A 22,074-nucleotide genomic window follows, 5' to 3' on the forward strand; every position below is an offset into this window, starting at 1 on the left:
AAGGGCAGCCAGGGGTGGTGCGGACGACCTCACGGGAGAGCATGGGGTGCCCGTGTTGCTTCTGTGGTTTCGCCAGGTAGTCCCGAAGCCCTGTTTCCTGCTGTTCGCTCCATGGGTCCCCAGGCCATTAAGCGAAGGGGGCGGATCCTCGCGTGCAGACACGCCCCGGCCGGGTTTATAAATCGCCGGTTCCTTACTCCCGGACCTGCCTCTCTCCACCCCGAGTGCAGACGCGCGCCGCGGCGGGTTGCAGCAAAGCTAGGCGCTGGCGGTACGCACGTCGGCCCAGCGCCTCGGGCACTCTCTTGCCCGCGCTCCCACGCCCACGGCGGCGCGCTCACACTCCTACAGTGCTGCACCGCAGCGCGCGCGTTCACACTCCCACGCGCACCCCGGAGCGCTTATCCAGCCTAGGCGCAATCACTTCTGGAGAGAGCGCTGAGACACCCGCGACTTTCCTATGGCTGACTTGAGCTTCATCGAAGATACCGTCGCCTTCCCAGAGAAGGAGGAGGATGAAGAGGAAGAGGAGGAGGGCGTGGAGTGGGGCTACGAGGAAGGTAACAGACCGCGTGTCTGGGTGTCTGGTACGGGACGGCGCGTCAGTGTCCTGCGGAGCTCGGGGCCCTGCGCCCTGCAGCTTTCGAGCGCATCCACTCCTTCCCACGGGAGTCTCCGTTGCTTTCCGGTTTCTCTGAGGTCTTTCCAGGCGCTCCGGGGAGGCGTGCCCGCCACCTGCGGTCTCCCGCTGCCTCGGTTCGAGACCTGGGCGGCTGTGGGGGTTTGACCTTCTTGTGGCTGTTCGCACCTGCTGCTGCCTGGCGGCGGGTACTCAAAAGAGTAGCCAGGAAGAGCCGCGGTACGCGTTAATATTTAGAGGTGGCCGTGAAACTATTAGTTTCTTACTTTGTATTCTTTTCATGACGGATACTATCAACGCTCAACTCTTTATAAAACTTGTCTTAAGTTTCAAACTGAATCAATGGGTTTGGGTTGACTTTTTATTAAACAGAAAATTTATCCCTGAAGGCGTATGGTTCCCAATAGCTAAGCCTTAGTGCTGATGTTTACTACATATGCTGAAACACAGGATGTACAATTTTAATTGTAAAATATTTGGAAGGAGCACGTTTATGTATATCTAGCTATCTTTACGCACACTTTACTGCATATGCATTTCTGATACGACAGTGATAGTTTTTAGCTCTCACTAAGCATGTTGAAAGTTACAGGTATTTCTTAAGTCCTAAACATAATTGAACAGGAAATTTTTTTGTTGTATTTTTTTTATAATCACTTAGAGATAACTTTAATTTTCCAGAGCCATAAATTATTATATCTATGTGGACAAATGCAAACAAATAGGATATTTCATTAGTTAAGGATTTTGTATGTGTATCTGATAATATTAGCTCATTTATATATGAGCGCAAAAATTTACACACATCATATTTCATTTGTAGAGTTGTGGTAGTCAAGACTCTTTGTGAAGGCTGGGGTGGCTCAATGGTGGAGCGCTTGCCTAGCATGTGTGAGGCAATGGGTTAGATTCTCAACACCATATATAAATAAATGAATAAAATAAAGGTCCATCAACAGCTAAAATATATATATATATATATATATATATATATAATTTTCAAAAAACCCTATTCATAACATGAGAGTTTTTAACTAGTTTTCATGTGTTAAATTTTACTCTAATTTACTTTTTTCCTTAACTTGTTCTTGATTTTTTTATTTTTTCATTGTGTCCTTAGGTGTTGAGTGGGGCTTGGTGTTTCCTGATGCTAATGGGGAATATCAGTCTCCTATTAACCTAAACTCAAGAGAAGCTAGATATGACCCTTCACTGCTGGATGTCCGCCTCTCTCCAAATTATGTGGTCTGCCGGGACTGTGAAGTCACCAATGATGGACATACTATTCAGGTTATTCTGAAGTCCAAATCAGGTATTTTAGAAAACATGTTCATGCCCTTTTGTAAACTAGAAGTCTTCAGGAACTTAATGGAAAATGATTTAACTTGTTTGATTTTAAAGTTACAGCTAACAAAGCTCTATTTTCAGGACACCTTTTTATACCATAAGATACATTTTTGGGGGAGTATTCTGAAACAATTTTGAAAGGATAAAAGGGTCAAATTTTATGAAGATTTCAGTTGTTAGTGTTTTTTTGTGTAATGTTACTGGAACCACCTTAGTTTTGTGAACTTTGTGAAATATAAGGAAAGGTGTACAAATTCTATTTTGTTCTAAATTGTTAAATAGCTGAAATCACTTAGATAATTATAATTCTGTTTTGCTACTTTGTGAAACTGAAGATAGAACTTACTGACATAATCTGGCATTTAAGATAGACTTTGCAAATTAGTTGTTTCTACTATATTAATATTAATTATAGCACTAAAAATCCTCTAAACTAAAACATTTAAATGGCAAATGAAACTCTTGCTTTTATTTATTTTTTAACTCCCCCCATTCCCAAACCCCATTCCCAAATCTCTTTGAGATGAATTGGAAATATTTTGTGGAAAAGGGTAATTTTCAAGGAAATCAGTTTTTAGTGTAAAGTTAGGGGAAGGGAAAACAGGTTTATTTAAACATTAGCATTAATATCATGATTTTTTTTTTTTTTTTTTTTTTTTTTGGTTTTTTTGTGGTGCTGAGTATTGAACCCAGGGCCTTGTGCTTGCAAGGCAAGCACTCTACCAACTGAACTATATCCCCAGCCAGTCATTTTTTTTTTTTATAGTGAAAAATAACTGTCTTTCCCTCTTGGAAAAATTGTAAAATTATTTTCAAATAACTGGTCATGCTTGGTAAGCAGAAACTATTTAAATTAGTTCCAAATCAACAAGTTTGATATTTCAAGCCATACAATATTTAGGTTTATTATTAGGTAAGGCAGGTATTGATTTCCAACTATGGATTTTTAAAAAAATATTTTTTTAGATGTTGATAGACCTTTATTTTATTAGTTTAATTATGTACGGTGTAGTGATTTGATCCCCAGGGTCTCACACATGCAAGGCAAGTGCTCTACCACTGAGTCACAACCCCAGGCCCTAAACTATGGATTTTTAAAAATATTTTTAGCTGTATATGAACACAATATCTTTATTTTTTTTATTTGTTTATATTTGGGGTTGAGAATCAAACCCCGTGCCTTGCACATGCTAGGCAAGTGCTCTACCTCTGAGCCACAACTTCAGCCCTCCAACTATGGATTTTTCATTCACCATGAATGTTTCTGAGCTTTAAGTTAGAACCCATGAGGGAGTCTTAGATTCATGTAGTCTTCCCTGTTGTCTTGATAGCCAAGATGGGGGCATCACCCTGAGAGATCCTTAGTTTTATATATATTTAATCAAAGAGACATATATAATGTAAGTCAGAATTTTGGGGAGAAGGTTTATCTATGATGGGACACTGTATATTATTTTTAAGTATATTGTGAAGTTATTGAATGATGACTTCTGGCATATAAAAACACTTTAAGGTACTACATGTATATGACATGATGTGTTGATTGCTGACAATCTGAATGGATATCCATTTGTATTTCTGGAAATAAATGTTTATAGATTCATACAACAAAAGGCATTTTGCATTAAGCACCAGGATGAGTATTGGTTGTCTACAAATGGCTAAGAGCATTCTTGAGGACTCATTGTCTAGTGAAAACACAGTTGTTTAAAAAGTTCTAGCGTAAACATGATAGGAACCTTTTATAAAATATTGGAGCATAGAGAATGACTAAGTACAAATGCCACATTGAGTGTGTCCAGTCCTGCTTGAAAATCAAATTTACTTCATCAAATTGGACTTTTATTTTTGTAACTGAAGATTGAACATAGGGGTGCTTCATTACTAAACTATATCCCCACCCCTTTTATGTTTTATTTTGAGACAGGGGACAGGGCCTTGCTAAGTTGCTGAGGCTGGCCTCAAACTTGGGTTCGTCTTTCCCCAGCCTCCTGAGTTGCTGAGATCATAGGTGGGCACCTCCATACCTGACTGGACTTACCATTTTCTTAAGGTGCCTTCTTAAAAATTTGTGATCTTCCTTACTCCTTAATTCACCCCCAGCTGGAGACTGTCTGGCCATGTCCACTGTCTAGCCATGAGAAGTTTCTTCCTCACCTACCTTTATTTTCCCTTCCTCCATCCTCCACCCCTGTCCACTGAGGAAGAACTCTGTGTTTCTGTCTCGGCTAATGTGAATGCACTTAAACTCTTCCTCCTTGGAGACCTTCCTCCTTTAGATGCCCTGTCACCTTTCTACTTCTTTAATGCTTTCTTCCTCATTGTTTCTTCCCTTTCAGTATTTCTGCAAACAACAACAAGCAAGCAAACAAATAAAAACAAACTAAAAATACCGTATCTTGACCAATAAATTATTTTTTTCCTAGGGGATTTATGCTTCTTAAAGAAAAAGTCTGTAAGCCCTGAACACCCTGTCATTCGTGTATTTGAAAAAAATTTTCTTCTTCAAAATGGAATATAGACATAATTTAAATAACTGAATATTACTATATTTCTGTCTGTCTCTGCTTGTACCCTGACCCTCTGCACTGCAACTTCTCTTCCTCTAGTGATGGCTGCTTTGAACGTTTTTGGTTGTTTTTCATGTAGTCACCTCCATATTTCCTAATAACGTGTTTATCCTGTTATGCTCTGATGTTTAGGATATTTTTGAATGCCCTACTATGGAAGATGAGGCCAGTTCTCTTATTTCTCTTTCCTCTTGTGATTTCACTCCTACTCTTATATACTTAAGTTGTATTTTTATTTAAATTAATACTCAGTGTTTTTTATTATTTTGATTAGGTAACGATTATTTACAGCTGAGACTATATTCTGTTTCCTTTATAAAATAATGTATTTTTTTTTCCTGGAGTTAATGTGTTTTTGTTCCTTTATTTATCATAAATTCACTTTCAAACTCTGACAGATCACAGATCTTCTCTCAGGACATACAAAAGCATACAAAAGTCAGTACTCCTGCGTCTTGTCCTTTCTTCTGCTCCTTGGCTCCTTGTTCTTCTTGTCTGAACTGCAGGCTCCCCAGCCTTCTTTACAGCCATCACTTGCTCTACTAGGACCTTATACCTTCAAAGTCCCTCTGTTTTCTTTGTTGGATTCCATCTTTCCTGAAGGCTGTGCCATCTGTCATCCTCTTTTGGGACTGCCCTGTCATTTCAGGGAGTTTATTGGTCTGTTCCCTCTTATGTTCACCTTCCAGGAACTACTGGATGCTTTGTGTATCTGCCAGAGTGTCCTTACACCTCACACTTGATTGGATTTGCCTGGGATGGCTGTAGTTTTGGAAGTAGTTTCTGGTGTCATCTGTTGTTTGACATCATGGCTCCCTCGCCTGTTAGCTTCCAGTCTTGCAGTGGAAAAATCTAGTGCCATCTGCTTTTCGATTTCCATCATGGGCCTTAGTGTGTGTTTTTTATTTTATTTTTTTTCACTCCGTACTGGGCACCTGGTGAGTCCTTTCAATCAGAATAATTGTATCTTTATTTCTCAGAAATTTTCTTACATTTCTTGTATTATTTCATTGATAAGTTTTAATTTTTTTCCCTTTATTCCTGATTTCTTTTTACCTTTTTCTTCTGCTTTCTGTTACATTTCCCCAATTTATATCTTTCAGTTTTTCTGTTAGCTTTTATTTTTTCTGTTCTCATATTTTTAATTTCTAAAAAATTGTGCTCATTTTATGGAAAAAAAATTTCAGTTTTTAAAGTACAGCATCCTGTATTTCATGAATGTGAGCTCTTTCTTCATTGATTTCTGTATTGCTCCTTTCCTGAGTCCCACGTGTCTCTGTTAATTCTGGATTCTTTATTCTGTTTGTTTTTGTCCTTCTCTTTCATTTTGGAGGTGCTCATCAAACGTCTAGTGATTTTGGTTCTTTGTTCATACTTAAGAATGAGTTTAAAAAAGTACACATGATCAGGGATTGAGGTCTGGATTGACTTCTGGTAATGTGATCAGGCAAGGACCTGCCCACATGGAGGAGTCTTTGTAGATTCTGTCACTTTCTGGGAATTTATCTGCCTTTTACTTGTATTTTGGGGTGGGGGCTGACTCACACCTGACTGCCCACATTCTGACTGTTGGCCTCAGACTGGAGAATGTCACTGGCATGTTCACATTCCTTTCATCCTTTGCCAGAGAAGGTGGAGGGTAGCTGCCTGGCCATAGGAATGAGATCTGGAGGCCTAATTGCTTTTTTTTTTTTTTTTTTTTTTTTTTTTTAAGGATTTAAATCCCCTTTCTTGTTTTTTCTTTCCTACTGTGTACCTCCATATCCTGAAATACCTAATGCTTCTCCGGTCTTCCCTGGTTTCTTACTCCATTTGGTTGCTATAACAAAAGACCTTAGACTTGGTCATTTATAAACAAACGGGATTTATTTCTCACAGTTTTGTAGTCTGGGAAGTTCAAGGTGCAGGGGGATTCACTGTCTGGTAGGGACCCACTCTGCTCCATGGAGGACATCTCACGGCTGTGTCTTCATGTGGCAGACAGACAAAAAGGGGCAAAGGGGCAAATGGGCCCCCTGGAACCCTTTTGTAAGGCACTAATCCCATTTATGAGCACAGAACCCTCCTGACCTGATTACTTCATGATTACCTCTGTAGGCTCTAGCTTTTAATGCTGTTGTGTTCGGGAGAAGACACAAGCATCACACCGTAGCAACCAGCTTCTGTGGTAGGACTTGCCCACCTCCTGTGGGCTTCCCCTTCCTATAGCTTCTGTTTTGCCATATCATTTACTACCTTTTAGGCCTCTTAACAGCTCTCTGGCACTTTTTGTTTTGTTTTCTGCATTTCTCTTCTGCTATCTCCACTCTTGTCCATTTTACTTATGCAAATTTGTATTCTTCTAATTTAGTGAGGATTGAGAAGGGTGGGAAGATGAATGTTGGAGTACAGTCTTCCTTGTCTAACTGGAGGTACCCACTTCAAATGTAGTATGCTGCCTTTTTATATTTAAAAATTCATAAAATATGCACAGCTTTTTAAAAAGAAATTAAGGCCAAATTTGTATACACCACTCTGCTGAAAACTCAGGCCCCTTTGAGGCTTTAATGGTCTGGGAGCCTTAGTTTTTCTTTCCTTCCTTCTTCCTTCACTTTTTTCTTTCCTTTCGTCTCTCCCTCTTCCTCCCTCCCTTCTTCTCTTTCTTTGTGTTTATATTTAAAAAAATCATAGAGATTTACCTAAAAGGATACAACAATTGTAGTGTAATTTAAATGCTTATACTTACCAAACTAAAGCTTGTTTTGGAGATACTGCCTTTATATTTGAGGTATTTCATGAACATGTGCTTGCTGCTCCATCCAACTACCTGGGATTCTGTTGTAACTTTTCAGGCTAAGGTTACTGGTGACTTTGTAGTCCCCTAAATCCAATGGGCACTTCAAAGTTCTTGTAGTACATTAACTCTGCTGCCTTCGAAATGAAACTTTTGGAACTCCTCTCCTGTTGGTCTCTGTGACACATAGCGTTCTGACATTTCTTAGTTTTGATTGCCTCTTTTCTGCCAGTTCTTCATCCTTCATGATCCTTAATAATGGGATTCCTCAGCATTTCCTCCTTGACCCTCTTCTCGTGTTGCATGTACCCCATAAGCAGCATACCCATACACAGTGTGTGCTACTTTGTACAGCCAACGCATTTAGGAAAGGGACTGTGGTCATAGATTCTCCCTGTGAAATGGGTTCCTGGAGGGCAGCCAATCCAGCCTTCCCTCTCAGACCTTCTGGCAAGATTTGTACAGCATCAGTTTGAACATCTCAGGGAAGGAAATTCATTGGCATTTGAGCAATTACAAAAGTCAGAAAGTTCTGTAATCTCCTCCGTTGCTTTCTATTTTAGGACTCTGGACCTATATAGAACAAATATAACTGTTCTCCCACACAAAATCCAATACTGACCATTGTCATGGTACCACCTAGTTGCCACTTTTTGCCCTTCTGACATGTATTTTGTTCATTCAACTAATATGATGGTCCTTCACCCCTTTAAAATTACTAATAGGAGTTAAAAATGGGCTTATCTCTAAGAATCAGACAGACACTATAAATATCAGCAGCCAGGAAGAAGATTGAAAATAGCTACTGACTGCCTGTTTCATCTGTGGTGTTGGGAGTCAGTATGGCTAGGAGGGGACTGTCGGAAATGGGCAAGGTGCAGAGAGCATGCCTGGTTTTACAGTTGTTTGACTTGTCAGAAGCTGGAGTTGTGCACTTGTGCCCCAGACTTGCATGTTTTTGGGTTTCCTGTGGCCTGAAGGGTAGAGCTGACAGTCTTTGTTTTACCTTATGTAAGGAGTCATACATACCTTGGGTAAGGTAAACCTAAATCATGACTAAAACCTTCCCTCTGGGAGATTACACTGGAAGGTCATGGAAGATAGGTATACAGGGAAAGATGATTTTTGGTGGGAATTATCAGGAAAGGGTTTGTGGAGAAGGTAGCATTTGAAGTGATCCAAATGTGTGAACAGCATATGGGAGGAAGAGACAGCATGCAAAAGAGACACGAATGTGGAAGGGTCCAGATCTGGATGGTATGAGGAAAGGAAGATCCTTTAGCTTGGAGGGAAGATTCATGGTAAAAGGGTGTTAATGGGAAATGTAATAGAGAGGGTGTATTGGGGCACATTCACGAGGGCCCTGAACGAACTCTAAAGAATACAATCTTTTTTTTTCTCTCTGTGGAATAAAGTCATAATTAATGTGTTGCCTTAGAAAAATTAACCTGAGCGCATGGAATGAGACGGTGTCTGAGAGCGAGTTTGAAGTTCAATTCAAGAGATTAAACAATCCAAGACTGAAGCCATCACAGGATCAGTGGAAAAGGAAGGGTGACGGAGATTTCTGAGGAGCAGTTCATGGAACTCAAGGAATTAGCCATGTGGAGAAGGAGAAAAAGGAATTGTTAGAGGTGGCTGCCTGTTGGGTCTTGCCTCCTTGCCTTTGTTCCACACTGGACATATTTTCAGGGAGACAGCCCCTCCCAATGTGGAGTTGAACCAAGCATTGTGTTCTTGGTGTGACCTAACCACACCGTGGCCTTGAATGTGGAGACAATTTATTAAACCTGCCACCATGTATCATTTTATTTTTCAGTAGGACAGGTGAATCATTGTGTGCAGGAATCTTAACATTTAAGGTTACAGACAAATCAAAATTGAACATATTTATGGTATGAACAGTAGCATAAATACAAAAATATTATTACAGTAATCCTTACTTATTGATTTAGGGGTATGTTCCAAGTCCTTGGTAGATGCCTGAAATGGATTATACCAAATTCTATATACACTGTTTATTTCTATCCTACATACCTATGATAAAGTTTAATTTATAAATTAGGTGTAGTAAGAGATTAACAGCAATAAATCATAATGAAATATAACAATTATGAAAATATACTATAATAACAGTTATGTAAATCTCTGTCTCTCTCTCTTTCTCTATCTCTCTCATTTTCCATTCAGTATTTTCAAATTGTGTTTGACCATGGGTAATTGATACCACAGAAAACGAAGCAGCAGATGAGGGTTAATGGTGTGTAGATTTCTAGCCTGAGTGATTAGATACTTAGGTAGTGAGAAGGTGGGGGACTGCCCAGGCCTGTGAAGTAGCATGTCATTCCATCTGAATATCAGGAGTGTATTAAAGTAATGACATTTTTAATGGGCCATCAGTGGGAGAATTTGCTGTTCAGGATAGGTCATTTGTGCCCTTCTTGGAAACTTATTATAGAAACTTTAATTAGGAAATTTTACTTCTGGGTCTTTTACAATTCACAATACTAATTTTAGGCTAGAGGATAATTATTAGTCACACCCCTCCCCCAAAACATGACAACTTCTTATACTGTTTCTTAGCAGCCTTGCTGATACAAAGATGAAGTTGTTAAAGACATCTTGACCTTGTTTTTGCTGAAGAGGTCCTATGTTTTTTATTTATATGAGATATCAGGGTTAAATTTCTTCATGACTAACTTTATTGTTTGGAGAACTTGAATTACTTAGTTGCTTTAATCTGCTTTACTTTTCTCAGTGTGACTGACTGACCTACTCTCTATGCTATTACTGTGATCTCTACCTTTTTAAAGCTGGGTACCAAACATAGGGTCTCATGAATGCTACCTGAAAATACCTCATGAATCCATGCAAATACTCTTTAACACCTCCAGCCCTGATCTCTACCTTTGAGAGCTTGAATATGTGTGTGTGTGTGTGTGTGTGTGTGTGTAGTCACACACATATATATATATTTTTTTTTCCACAGCTTTATTGAGGTAAAATGAAGTACCATAAAGTACTTTATTTAAAGAATGTAATTTGATCAGTTTTGACATGTATGTAATCAATACAATAATATAAAAAGCACTTCCATTACTTTTTTAAAAATTTGAAATCATATAGACTGTGTTTCCTGCATGATTTATTACATTAGAAATCAATCACTTTAAGATATATAGAACCCCACCCTGACATGTCAACTATTTCAAAATGAAATATCTCAGAGGTCATGGAAGAAAGCACAAGAAAAGTAATCAAAAAGTGCTTTGAACTAAGTTATAATAAAAGCTTAAAATATCAGGATCTCTGAGATGGAATAGTACTAAGATGAACTTTTATAACTTAAAGTACTTGTATCAGAAAGAAGCTAGAATAACAACCAAAATATTTTCAAATTATGTAGTAGGAGGGAAAAATAAGAGTAGGGGCAGAAATATATGAAATAGAGAAGAAATAATACAGCTAAACTTTGATTAAAAATAAGTCTAAATTAAGAAAAAAATAAGAACACAAAAATTAATATCAATGGAAAGGGAGCTATCAAAATACCCTACAGAAGTTAAAAATATATTAAGGTAATATTACAATTGTATGCCAACATAACACGTATATATATTCATTAGCAAATAGTTTCTTGGTAAGTACATGCTTTTAATAGCAGTCATCAGTTCCCTTGAATAGGAAGAGTAATCAATTCATAAGAATAAATGTACCGCAAAAAAAAAAAAAAAAAAAAAAAAAGAAGAAATGCTTACTAGTCATCAGAAAATCTGTGGCCATTCAGGCTATCACATGCAAACCCAGAATCAGTCAGAGGCCAAATCTTAAAGAAGTTTCCTTCTCTTGTTAGTCCATGTGGAGTAGCTTCATAGCACCCGGATTTTGTGGAATTCTGTAGATTATTGCCTTCTAATCAAATATTGCCTGTTGTCACATAACTATGGCTTTTAAAGAAATTTGGACTAGTGTTGAGGATTTTGTCTTCTTCCAAACAAATCATTCTTTTGAGAATTCATTTCTCTCTCTCTTTTTTTTTTTTGTGGTACTGGGGATCGAACTCAGGGCCTTGCACTTGTGAGGCAAGCACTCTACCAGCTGAGCTCTCTCCCCAGCCCAAACAAATCATTCTTTTACAAATGTTTGATTTTGGATCACTTGGACTTTTTACAATCACAGTAGCATCTCTTTGGACACCATAACAATGTTGGCTAAGATTTTCTGCGGGACAGTATTTGGATTTTGACTTGTAAGCCCCATTGATAGTCCAGAGCATATTACAACACCACATAAAGCCTTATTCAATACAGTGGGCTCATAAAGCCTTATTAAATACCATAGGCAGTAAGTTGAAAGGTGTTTCCCATAATGCCATGGAGTATAGTTCTATGTCAGTTCTGCCACCATTGGCCATACTGTTCTACAGTGCATTCAGGTTTTAGGGTAATTGCAGGGTTTCTAGGAAAATAATCAAAAGCATGTCTCAAAGCCTATGAGGGTGATCCATGGTTTCTGATGAACTAGTGGTGAGGATTTTGACCAAAGAATCCTGGGAGTCCTTCTACAAGACTCAGATTGGGCCTTTTTCTAAAAGCTGAAGATATTTATTCTTTATATGAAAGAGAACTATGTATTAAAAAATGAGAAGAGTAAAAATATTGATCTTTGCTTTGAAGATTTAAAATGTTGAAAACAAATATTTCTTTTGGAATGTTTTATGAATGCCTTTGGGATTTCTTAAAAGTTATTCTGAAGTTTTAAAATCTTCAAACCTATTAAGAATAAAGTAGTTGGGCCTTTGGGTCCCTTAGGGGATGTGTCAGGGGTCCATTAGTGTTTCTCCTCTGGTTGGAGTGTGGCTTTAGCAGCCTTTTTCTCCTGGCCCTGCCACCTTCGCCTGGGCCATGGCAGCAGCTTTCTCACTGGTGGGGCTTGCCCTTTGCTGTTCCGATATGTGTGCAGACCCTGGAGTAGTATCTCACAAGGCAAAGACAATCATGTTAGTCTCCTGCGCAGAAGCCCTCAGTGGCTCCCTGCAGAATAAATTCTATCTCCTAGGCTGCAAGCCTCCTACTGAGGCCCCTGTTATGAACCTGCCCCTGACCATTGGTTACCTCTTTTTATTCTTGGAACAAAGTTATGCTATTTCACATCTCTGAGCCTTTCTAAGCCTCTTCTCTCTGCTTCATTTGTACTTTTCTTACTTCTCTTAGCTTGGCTATCATCGTCTTCAGAAAGTTTCCCTAACTTCCTGAACTTGTTTTAGACTTGGTTGGCTTCTCTCCTACTACCTGTCCACTTTCCTTTCCTGTCCCTGATGCATCCTACTTGGACTGTTAAGTGTGATTTCTTCATCAGTGAAAATGCCTGGCCAGTACTAAGACTGGATCCCTTCACTTTATATATTCAGTGGTCAGCATGGGACCAGGCATGGAGTTGATCTCATTATGTGTGTTGAACTCAAGTGAAATGAGCAGCAGACTTCAAATTATCTGGTAAATTTATTTTTAATAAAGGATTATAGAAGCTTAGATTCAGGTAAATGTACATACACCCAAGTCTTTTTGGGATTCTCAAATTTTGCAGGAGTTTCCTCTGGGAAACTTCTCTTTTTATGCCTGATAAGGTTAATAGTCATACTATTAAAGAGCATTTAGAAAAATCGAGGTAGTGGCAAAGACATCCATTTATTGTATAATTCTTTTCACAGGTTTGTTATTTTAAGAATATTTAGCATGTTGTTTCATTATAATTTTATTGAACATAATGTCATCACAACTAATAAACCTGCCAGTAACCAAGTATCGTTCACCAAAAATTGGCATTCATTCATGTAGGAAAAGAGCAGCACTTTGATATGACTGGTTTCTTTACAAAAAAGATATAAGGTGTAAAAAGAAAGAATAATATTTTAAGGTTATGTTGTCAGATGGATAAAAGTGAGCTGCAATGCATTTTTAGTTTTATAAATAATCACTATTGGGGGATGAACAGGTAGTACTTTTACCTAGCACCTCATAGAACTCTAAATTCCATATATATATTTATTTTTAATGGCTTTGTATAGCCACATGATTTTAGTATGGTTTTACTTTAGATTATTCATTTGCAGCAAAATGAAAGATACCCAGGCCCTAATTCCTAGTTGAAAGCCACCTCATTGTCCCCTCTTCCTGGAGGACCAGGCCTGGGCAAAGAGTTTCCCTTCTCTGTGTCCACTTCTACCTCATAGAATATAAGATCCATGAGAATCTTGTTTTGTAATTTTATTGAACGTAATAACTTTGCAATTAACACACTTGTCATACAGAGACCAAATAACAAACACTCAGTGAAATTTGGTCTTCATAAGTGAATGATTTTACATTTCAACATGGTAGAATGTAAGAACCATGAAGTCAGAAATTTTGTCTGTTTGGTCAAAATCAGTGTGTCAAACATCTCATGCAGTGCCTGGCACAGTGTAGTAGATGATCAGAAAACATTTATAAATGAACCCTCTTGGGGCTCTGGACTTCTCCCTATCAAAACATGGATCGGTGTCACTTGAATTTCCAGGTATTTCAAATAAAAGCTTTTATCTTCATGTTTTAAAGACCTGTTGCTTTTAAAGAAAAGCATTGGGATGTCAAATGGGGAGTACAGTTTTGTAAGGTAGATCTCTTTTTGGTCCCCTGAAATCACTGTTAAGACCAACTATATTATCCATTTCCATTAGAAAGTACTGATAGATTCTGTAATTGTTTCAGAGAGATATTGGGAGAGAGAGAGAGAGAGAGAGAGAGAGAGAGAGAGAGAGGGAGGAGGAGGGAGAGAGCATGTGTATGTGCGTATGCTCACAATAGTGTATGGGACGATTTTTTAAATCCTCTTTCTCATTTCATATGTGCTTCATTTCATGCTGCTTTCTTCTTTCTTATCAACATGGAGCTGAGCCTCCTCTAAGACAGTTTTATTGCTGCCTTTTAAAAGTAGAGGGTTACAGAATTAACTGGCTGAAGCCCCAGGTCAGGTCATCGCTGTGCGTGATGAAGGATGTGCTTACTCCTTCCACTGATACAGGCTGGGATGCCTTGTAAGACAGAAAAAATCCTCTCCCTCTTTATTTTATTTTATTTTCTTTCTGAGTTGGTTGGTAGTATGCAGTGGGTAGACTTATGGTCTCCTTCTGGGTTTTTCTTAAGACCAAATTTGGACAGCTATTGCCAAAGGAGGTGGTGAGGAAGTTTATTCAGAAACTGTGGCATCTACTTGAAATAAAAACAATTCACACATTCTTAAATCCACATCATGCAATGTTTATTGAAGAGGAAGATGGAGTGAGCCTGCACCATAGCTATGAATATCTGTAAACCTTTTTGATCCACATATTTAGATATTTTTTGGATTGTCTTGGAAAATAGGATGAAATGTAGTTCTCAAAGGAGGAGCTGTAGTTCAGAAATCTAGGTTTTGAGAATTCATTTTTAGTTCACATTTAAGATACTGACATTTGGGTTTTCCTGTCATTCTCACCTGGGGACATGGGCCAGGATATTCCAGCCCGGGCTCTGTCCTGGGTTTGCTAGCTGGATGAATAGAGCAGGTCACACTTAGCCCTCTTCAGCCTACCTTTCTATTTTGCTGATGGGGTTGACAACATGGACCCCTGGGATTTGTTGTGTGACCTAAAACAGGCCAGGCATGAGCAGGAACACTGAAATCCTGTGGGGTGGTCTGATTCTAATGGCCATGTATCTCACTTTTATCAACTTTAAAAATTAAAATCACCTTTTCTTATGGACGCTGTTTTTCTTTTTTTGTTTGAGCTGCTGGAAAGCTAAGAACCAAATTTTTAGGGCATGGTTAATAAGGAGTTTATGTCCTTCATTTTCTATGATAGATTTTTCCATCTATTTTCTGTTGGCCTCTTTGTTTCCCTCTGTTTTTCTACATAATTTACACTTTCTGACTATGTTTTATGTTTGTGGATATAATCAGCCTTAAATCCTGTTTAGAATAAATTATTAGGTAAGACCCAATCAAACAAATAAATATCCCTTCATTAGTTTGCTTTCTTGTCCATTGAATTTGAGGAAGGACAGCTGTTCCTCCAGGACAGGGCTCTCGTTTTTCCTCCTCAGAGGCAACTTATGTGTGAACAGTAATCTGTTTCAAAGATCCCTCTTCTATGGTGGTGGTGGTGGTGGTGGTGAAGGTTGTCAGCTCTTTGACCAAAAATAACCTAAAATTCTTAGCTACTACTGTGTAGAATTGGGAGTTGATAGAGGAAACGTGCCCGGAATTAAACCACCTTTATTTGTGTTGAAATTGGCCCATTTGTCTGTAATAAACTTTATTTCAAGTTTTTACATATGCTGTCATGGAGCATTTAGCTAAAATACTTTGTCTTCAAAACATGTTATCATGCAAATGTGCTTTTCATTATCATATGATGTATCCTTTTTTGGGATGAAATTCTGGATCATATCCAGAAATAAGGAAGAGGGACAGAGCCCTGTAGAACTGTTGTTAATATTTTGAGGATTGTTAGAAGTTTATTAAGATTAAATTTCATTTGTGTTCTATATGATAATGAGCGGTCATCTCTTTTATAAATGTGATTTCATTGTTAAGTGACTCAGTGCTTATTCTGTTCATGAATCGTTTTGTTAACCTATGCCTGTTCTCTAAATAATAGCCTGCTAGTGCCAATTGGTAATGTGTAAGTGTGGTTTAACTTATTGATAAATCTACAGCAAATTGTTGGTTATTCTGAGATTAAGATCATCTTTTTGTCACCTGACCAGTGCTAAACTTATGTCTCAGGAGGAGTTGGCTTTCCTTGTCTATTCCTGGACTGAAAACACATGAGAAGTTAAAATATACATACTATTTCCCAACTTTTTAGGGATTTTGAACTTCTACTGTATCTGAATGAGCACTTGCAAGAATTTTGGACCAACTCAAATATTGTAAATTTGCCTCAGAGTTGTGATTATTTCTCATTTTTGCTTTATAAATTTAATTTGTAGAGCTCATAAGAGCATTTTGGTCAAACACTACCAATAAAACCTGAAAAATCTCTAGTGATTATAATGTTGTACTAAAACATTTGTGATGTAATTCAATAAAATTTATTTTTCAGTTCTCTCAGGAGGACCTTTGCCTCAGGGGCATGAATTTGAACTATATGAAGTTAGATTTCACTGGGGGAGAGAAAACCAGCGTGGTTCCGAGCACACAGTTAATTTCAAGGCTTTTCCCATGGAGGTAAGAATAATGATCATTGTGTGAAAGTCTTATTCAGAAAAGTATTCAGTGATCTGCTGAGAATGAGTAAGTATAAAAGGAGATGCATAACTCTTGAATTTTGTCAGTTTATACTAAGATAAAAAAATACTTAATGAAATATAAGATTGGGGGCAGCAAGTGAAACTCCCCACCTGCTTTACTGGGCTGGGAGCATGCAGGTGGGTAGCTGGCCTTAACGGTGATCCATGCTAGTATCCTTATTGCTGTAGATATGCTGTGGTCTTGGCACATTCATCTGGTCACTTTTGTACCTTTGGGAAGGTGATGAGCTGGAAACAAATAACTGTTGGAAGAAGCTCAGGAACAATTAAAACTTTAGCTTATTTAAAATTGGTCCCCAGACTTTTGGGGATAGGGGGATTTATAGAGAGTGATTCTTTTGTCTGCAGTCTTCCCTCCTCCACTTACCTTTTTAGTTGACTCCTACACTTTCTTCAGTACCCAGTGTCATATCTTCTATGGAACTTCTTCTGAGTTCCTTCCCTAGGTAGAATTTATCTCCCACTCTCTGTGTCCCTGACCCCTGACCCCTGCCCAGTGTACTAGATGATCATGATAGGTCAGTTCCATGCACTGAACCCATGGACTGGCACATGTCATGTCCACTGTGTCTTTCTTGCTGACCTCGGATTGTCTCCCTCTCATTTCCCTGTCAACTCTGTCGTTTAGCTCATTGTAGGCACATCATAGACAAGCATTCCATGTTGGTGAGGTTGAGGGGATGTCCAGGCCTTGTCTGTGTCTCTTTCTATAATTCTCCCCAGGAAATAGCCCTTCGGAAGCATGTATGAGCATGTTTTCTTTATTTCCACCAACCTGTCTTCCTTACCCCTTTTCCTCCTCCACCCTCCCTTCCTCCCTCCTCTTTTCCTATTTTCTGGGTCATCTTTTCTGTTTCTAAGACTTTGATTCTCAATTATATCAGCTCCAGATTTTAATCTCGATCCAGAATCATATAGACGACTTAGGTGCCAAGTAGAGATGATGGATCAAAATGATCCATCCCTAAAAAAAAAAAAAAAAAAAAAAAAAAAAAGAGTACCTTGTGGGGGCTGCAGGAATGCCAGTCTCCTTTCTGTCATTCCCATCTGCTTCATATTAAACATGGAATTGCTCAGATCAGATAGCAGGTACAGTACCACCTCTGTGACTAGACATCACTATTGTATGATTTTACATAAATTATACGTGTATGTTAAAGGATTACATTGTTACATTGGAATGTTTCTTGGAATTAGTGTACTAATTTTTACAAATCCTTTTTGAAGCTCAGGATATCCATTTTATTAAAGAGACCCAAGTCTTAAAAGTGAAATGTGAGATGTTTTAGGAATGAAGGGGAAGAAAGCCGCACTGAAGTCTATTGAAGATGAAGGAGGAGTGAGGACCATGAGAGAGGACAGTTCCTTGGAGGCCTCAGTGCTGAAGGTCTTGATGTGCTGCCGTGCAGGGAGCTGCCCTCTCAGTGCCTAGAGATGTTCTCTTATTTCTGCTGTGTTAAAACAACCCTGTATCACCTCTGGCTACTGCTCTGTCCTCAGCCAACCTGGGAAGGAAACATCCACACCAGAACACATCAAAGAGGAAAGAGTTCATTTGAACCTGCTGGGTGGTGGAGGGCAAGGGGACTGGCCGGACAAGCCCTGTCCTCTTCTTTGGGTTTCAAAGGCCATTTCTTTCTTTTTGTCCCAGTTAGTTCTCAAATAATCCCTGAGTTTTAGGGAGAGATGGGCATTGTGGGGTAGGCAAGAACTTCTGGATGAGAATTTGGGGCCTTTGCTTGTGACACAGAGTTTACAGCCTTGAGAAAGTTTAATTAGATTAGGGGAGTCAGTGACCTGTGATCTTTGCTGTGTTGTCAGGTAGAATTTCCGGACCAAATGTTCAGACTGGTCTGGCTACTGGGTGGCATTTTAACTGCTCCAGACCATTAAGCACAGGTAATGGATTGTTTTGAGTGAAGATTAAATTCTGGTAGTGAGGCTTTGTTTGTGTAGAAATATTTATATTTAGGATAATGGAATTCTGATTATTTTTCCCAAATAGGTAATGAGTAATATTTATATTCTTTGTTATCCCAGGTTACCCTTGATATAATACTAGAGAAAATACTTTTTATCAGTCATCTGACATTTGTGCATTGCCATACCTGATTGAATGCATAAATACTGTGAGGGTGCAGAATTAGAGGGAGATCCCTGCAAACCAGTTTTTTTTTTTTTTTTTTGAGGCTGTGAATATGTATTGTAATGACAGAGAAGGGGACTCCAGGTGCATGAACATTCAGAAGTGATAATGAACTGGCAAATACAGGGTTGCTTAGATAGCTGACTACTGGTCTCCTGGTCCTGAACAGCCACCAGGATCACCTTTAACACAAGAATGTGGCCAACAGGATGGTGGAGAGTGAGGATTTGGACTAGGTATCTTTTTGAGCTCATGACTTTTTTCAGTTTTTTTTCTTTTTGAGTACAGTGTCCATATTTATTTATATTTTAAGACCAACTTTAATGTCAGAATCACATGCCCATTCACTGATTTCCTTTTTGTTGATTTCACTTATAATGGAATGTCTGGTTTGTTAAACAAATGGTATAAACAAATATTTATTATGCCTGTAACCTGTAGCATATAAGAACAGCTTTTAACAGAAATCCATCAACCTCTTTCCCCTTGACTTTTTAAAATTGTTTACTGCAATTATAACAACAACCCTGAGTGTATTTTTACACTACCAGGAGTCAGCACCAACACTGCTTCAAAAGTTAGCAGTTTGTGAATTCCAGCCATTTCAGTGCAGCTCTTTCAGTAACAAGATGGATAAAGCCCGCATTTGTGCTTCCCTTTCTTGAGATTTGTGGTTTTCAGAAACACGCATGCTTCCACAGCCATCTGAAGCTTCTTGTCAGGCTTTTACCTTAAACCTGAATTCTGTTATGAATTCTTTAGGTTTATGCCTAAATGACAGTGCCTTACTGAGAGAAAAAAAAAACTGTGCCATGTTTTCCAACCTGGTATCTGAAGACATAATGGATGTACACCTATTAAATATTTTCTTACGAATGTCTGTGTTGTATTTACCGGCTGGAATTTTTTCCCTTAATGTGTGAGTATTTTGCATTTTGGTTGTTGATTTAAGACAAGTTTGAGATCAACTAAAACTAATTCTTGTCTGTTTTTTCTTCTGACCATGGAAAATTATTTTCTTTGGACATCATTAGATGTCTTAGCTTGTGAAGTTCAACTTAAGTGCTATGAACTTGGCTGTTCTGCTCTCCCTAGTCAGCTCTGTGCATCCACCTTTCCCCTGGGGTTATTTATTCCAGTCACATGAATTTTTATTCTACATCTGGAGCTTCTGGGTATTCACATCATACATTCAGACTGTATTTCTATAATTTGTGGACACCATCATTTTTTTTGCTGCTTCAAAGTAGCTCAGCTCTGTGGTTTACATAATTCTTCATAAATGATGACCAGTTTTTACACTTAAAGAGCTACTTTCATAACTTTAGGGGAGAGGGCATCCCAGTATTTAGATTTTATGCTGGCTCAGTAAATTTTTTTTTTTAAAGTGAGGGGAAGACCAATGGCATGGCTAGATTTTAGTTTTTCTCAGTAAGTCTATTGCTCACCCTCTGCTGGCTTCATCATTTGATTAAAGGGAGGTTCTTTAATAGCCAAATGTAGGAAGGACATGGTCTCAGTATCAATCATAACCTAGACATTGGATAAATTAAGATTTTTAAAAAGTCATGACATTTCTGTTTTGCTCATTTCACTACAGATGCATGATGGTTTGTTATGGATGGACACTGATCCTACCCACAGACTAGATCATGTGTGGGGAGCGACTTTCTTGCCCTATGGGCCAAAATACCTGCTATTTAAGAGTGACTCATCCAGTAAGAGATCCAGTTCTGTTGCAGGACACTTGCTTATCTATATTTATATTGTATTTGAAGAGTTGCTATTGCTTTGTGTCCTCTGAAAGCGCTCACAGATAAACAAGCCACATACCAGCTGTTTATGGGAGGTTGAGTGCATTAGGTAAATAGACAGTAAAGGTGTTTCTTGTGCAGAGCAGGGTCCTTTGATTATGAAGAATCCAGGCTTGGTTGCAAAATAGGGCAACAAAAAAATGATGAAGACCATATTTCATAAAAGAGTGTTCATCCTATACATTTCATTGCCCCTCTCCATTTGGCACTCTACCCTAAGTGTGCCAGCTTTCCACATGTTCTCATTTCTTCTTTTTAGGAAAGTGGGAGTGTCTACTGTGAAGTATTCTTTTGGTACAAATGACCTGGTCTTTAGGGTTGCTGCTTCCCAGGTCATTTGCATATTCAACAGAAGGCGATGCATTTATTCTTTTTGTTACTTATTTTACTGCCCTAAGGAGATCCTAGAAATAGTTTGCCTGGTTAATACTGAAATTCTGACCTTCTCAAAGTTATTCTATTTCTAGTAACATCTCAAATAGAGCATTCTGGTTTGTGATCTTTTCTAAAGAGATCCTTCCATTGACTTTCCAATGAAATGTCATATGAGGACTTTATGAGACAGAATATCATGAGAATTAGACATATAAGATAACCTAATGTAAGCATTTTGATTTAAAAGGAACTTTCCAGATCACCTAGTCCAAACACCTATTTAGCCCAGGAGAAATTCGAGGGTTGAAAGGTCAAGCCTCATTGGACAACTTGTGGGAAACTAGAATATATGATCTGATTGAAGAAGAGTGTAGGATGGTTACTTATGTATTCCATTTAAGGAAGAATTACCTCTACTAGTGCTGCTTTTTTTTGCTAATGATCCAGATGGACACAGCCTGTTGTGTTCAACAGGCTGAATCCTCAGCCTACTGCCCATAATGAGGGGCTATTACATCTGTAGGTACCCCAGATGCAGAGGGGACTTAGCCTTGCATAGGAGGCAACAGTGACACTGGCTTTGTGAAGGCACTGGGGTATGATGTCACTAAGGTGGGGACCTGAACACTGGTCGTCTTAGTCTCACCTGCTTTACCCAGGTTCTCACCCAGGACTAGAGAGGGAAACCATTAGCTGAGAGTCATACCCCTCAAAATGGTCCATGCGCTGACTTCTGTTCCAAGAACATTTTTTAAAAAATGTTCAATCAGTTCCTAGGAAACTCAACTCTAGTTTGAGTTTCTATTTGTACCTGTAGTTATTATTTTGAAATGAAGTGCTTTGGGGGAAGAAAAAGAGCAAAAAAAAGCATTTGCCATTCAGAGGAAGTTGATTGAGGCTAAAGGAAACAATTTGCAACTTGAACATTCAGCTTCTCTGTGTAGTTTTATTATTTTCACCAAAAAAGAGGAACATCTATTTCTTAATATAATAATTATTATGATTTTTTTGTTGGTCCTCTGGAATATCCCACTGGGCTGGTTAATTGAACCTCATGCCGAAGCGGAGGAAGGA

The 22,074-nt window shown here is 38.6% G+C and overlaps 1 protein-coding gene across 1 annotated transcript in view; it reads left to right on the top strand.

Moving 5' to 3' along the window:
• Positions 1-214: 214 nt before the first annotated feature.
• Ca8 (carbonic anhydrase 8) overlaps positions 215-22,074 on the top strand; it is an 88,410-nt gene continuing 66,550 nt past the window's right edge. The window contains exons 1-3 of the mRNA XM_047565734.1: positions 215-560; positions 1,761-1,952; positions 16,458-16,582. Coding sequence (XP_047421690.1) covers positions 461-560; positions 1,761-1,952; positions 16,458-16,582 — 417 coding nt within the window. The 5' untranslated portion in view covers positions 215-460. The remainder of the gene's footprint in view (positions 561-1,760; positions 1,953-16,457; positions 16,583-22,074) is intronic.

Source organism: Sciurus carolinensis, chromosome 1 (assembly GCF_902686445.1).
Source record: "Sciurus carolinensis chromosome 1, mSciCar1.2, whole genome shotgun sequence".
Lineage (NCBI taxonomy): Eukaryota > Metazoa > Chordata > Mammalia > Rodentia > Sciuridae > Sciurus > Sciurus carolinensis.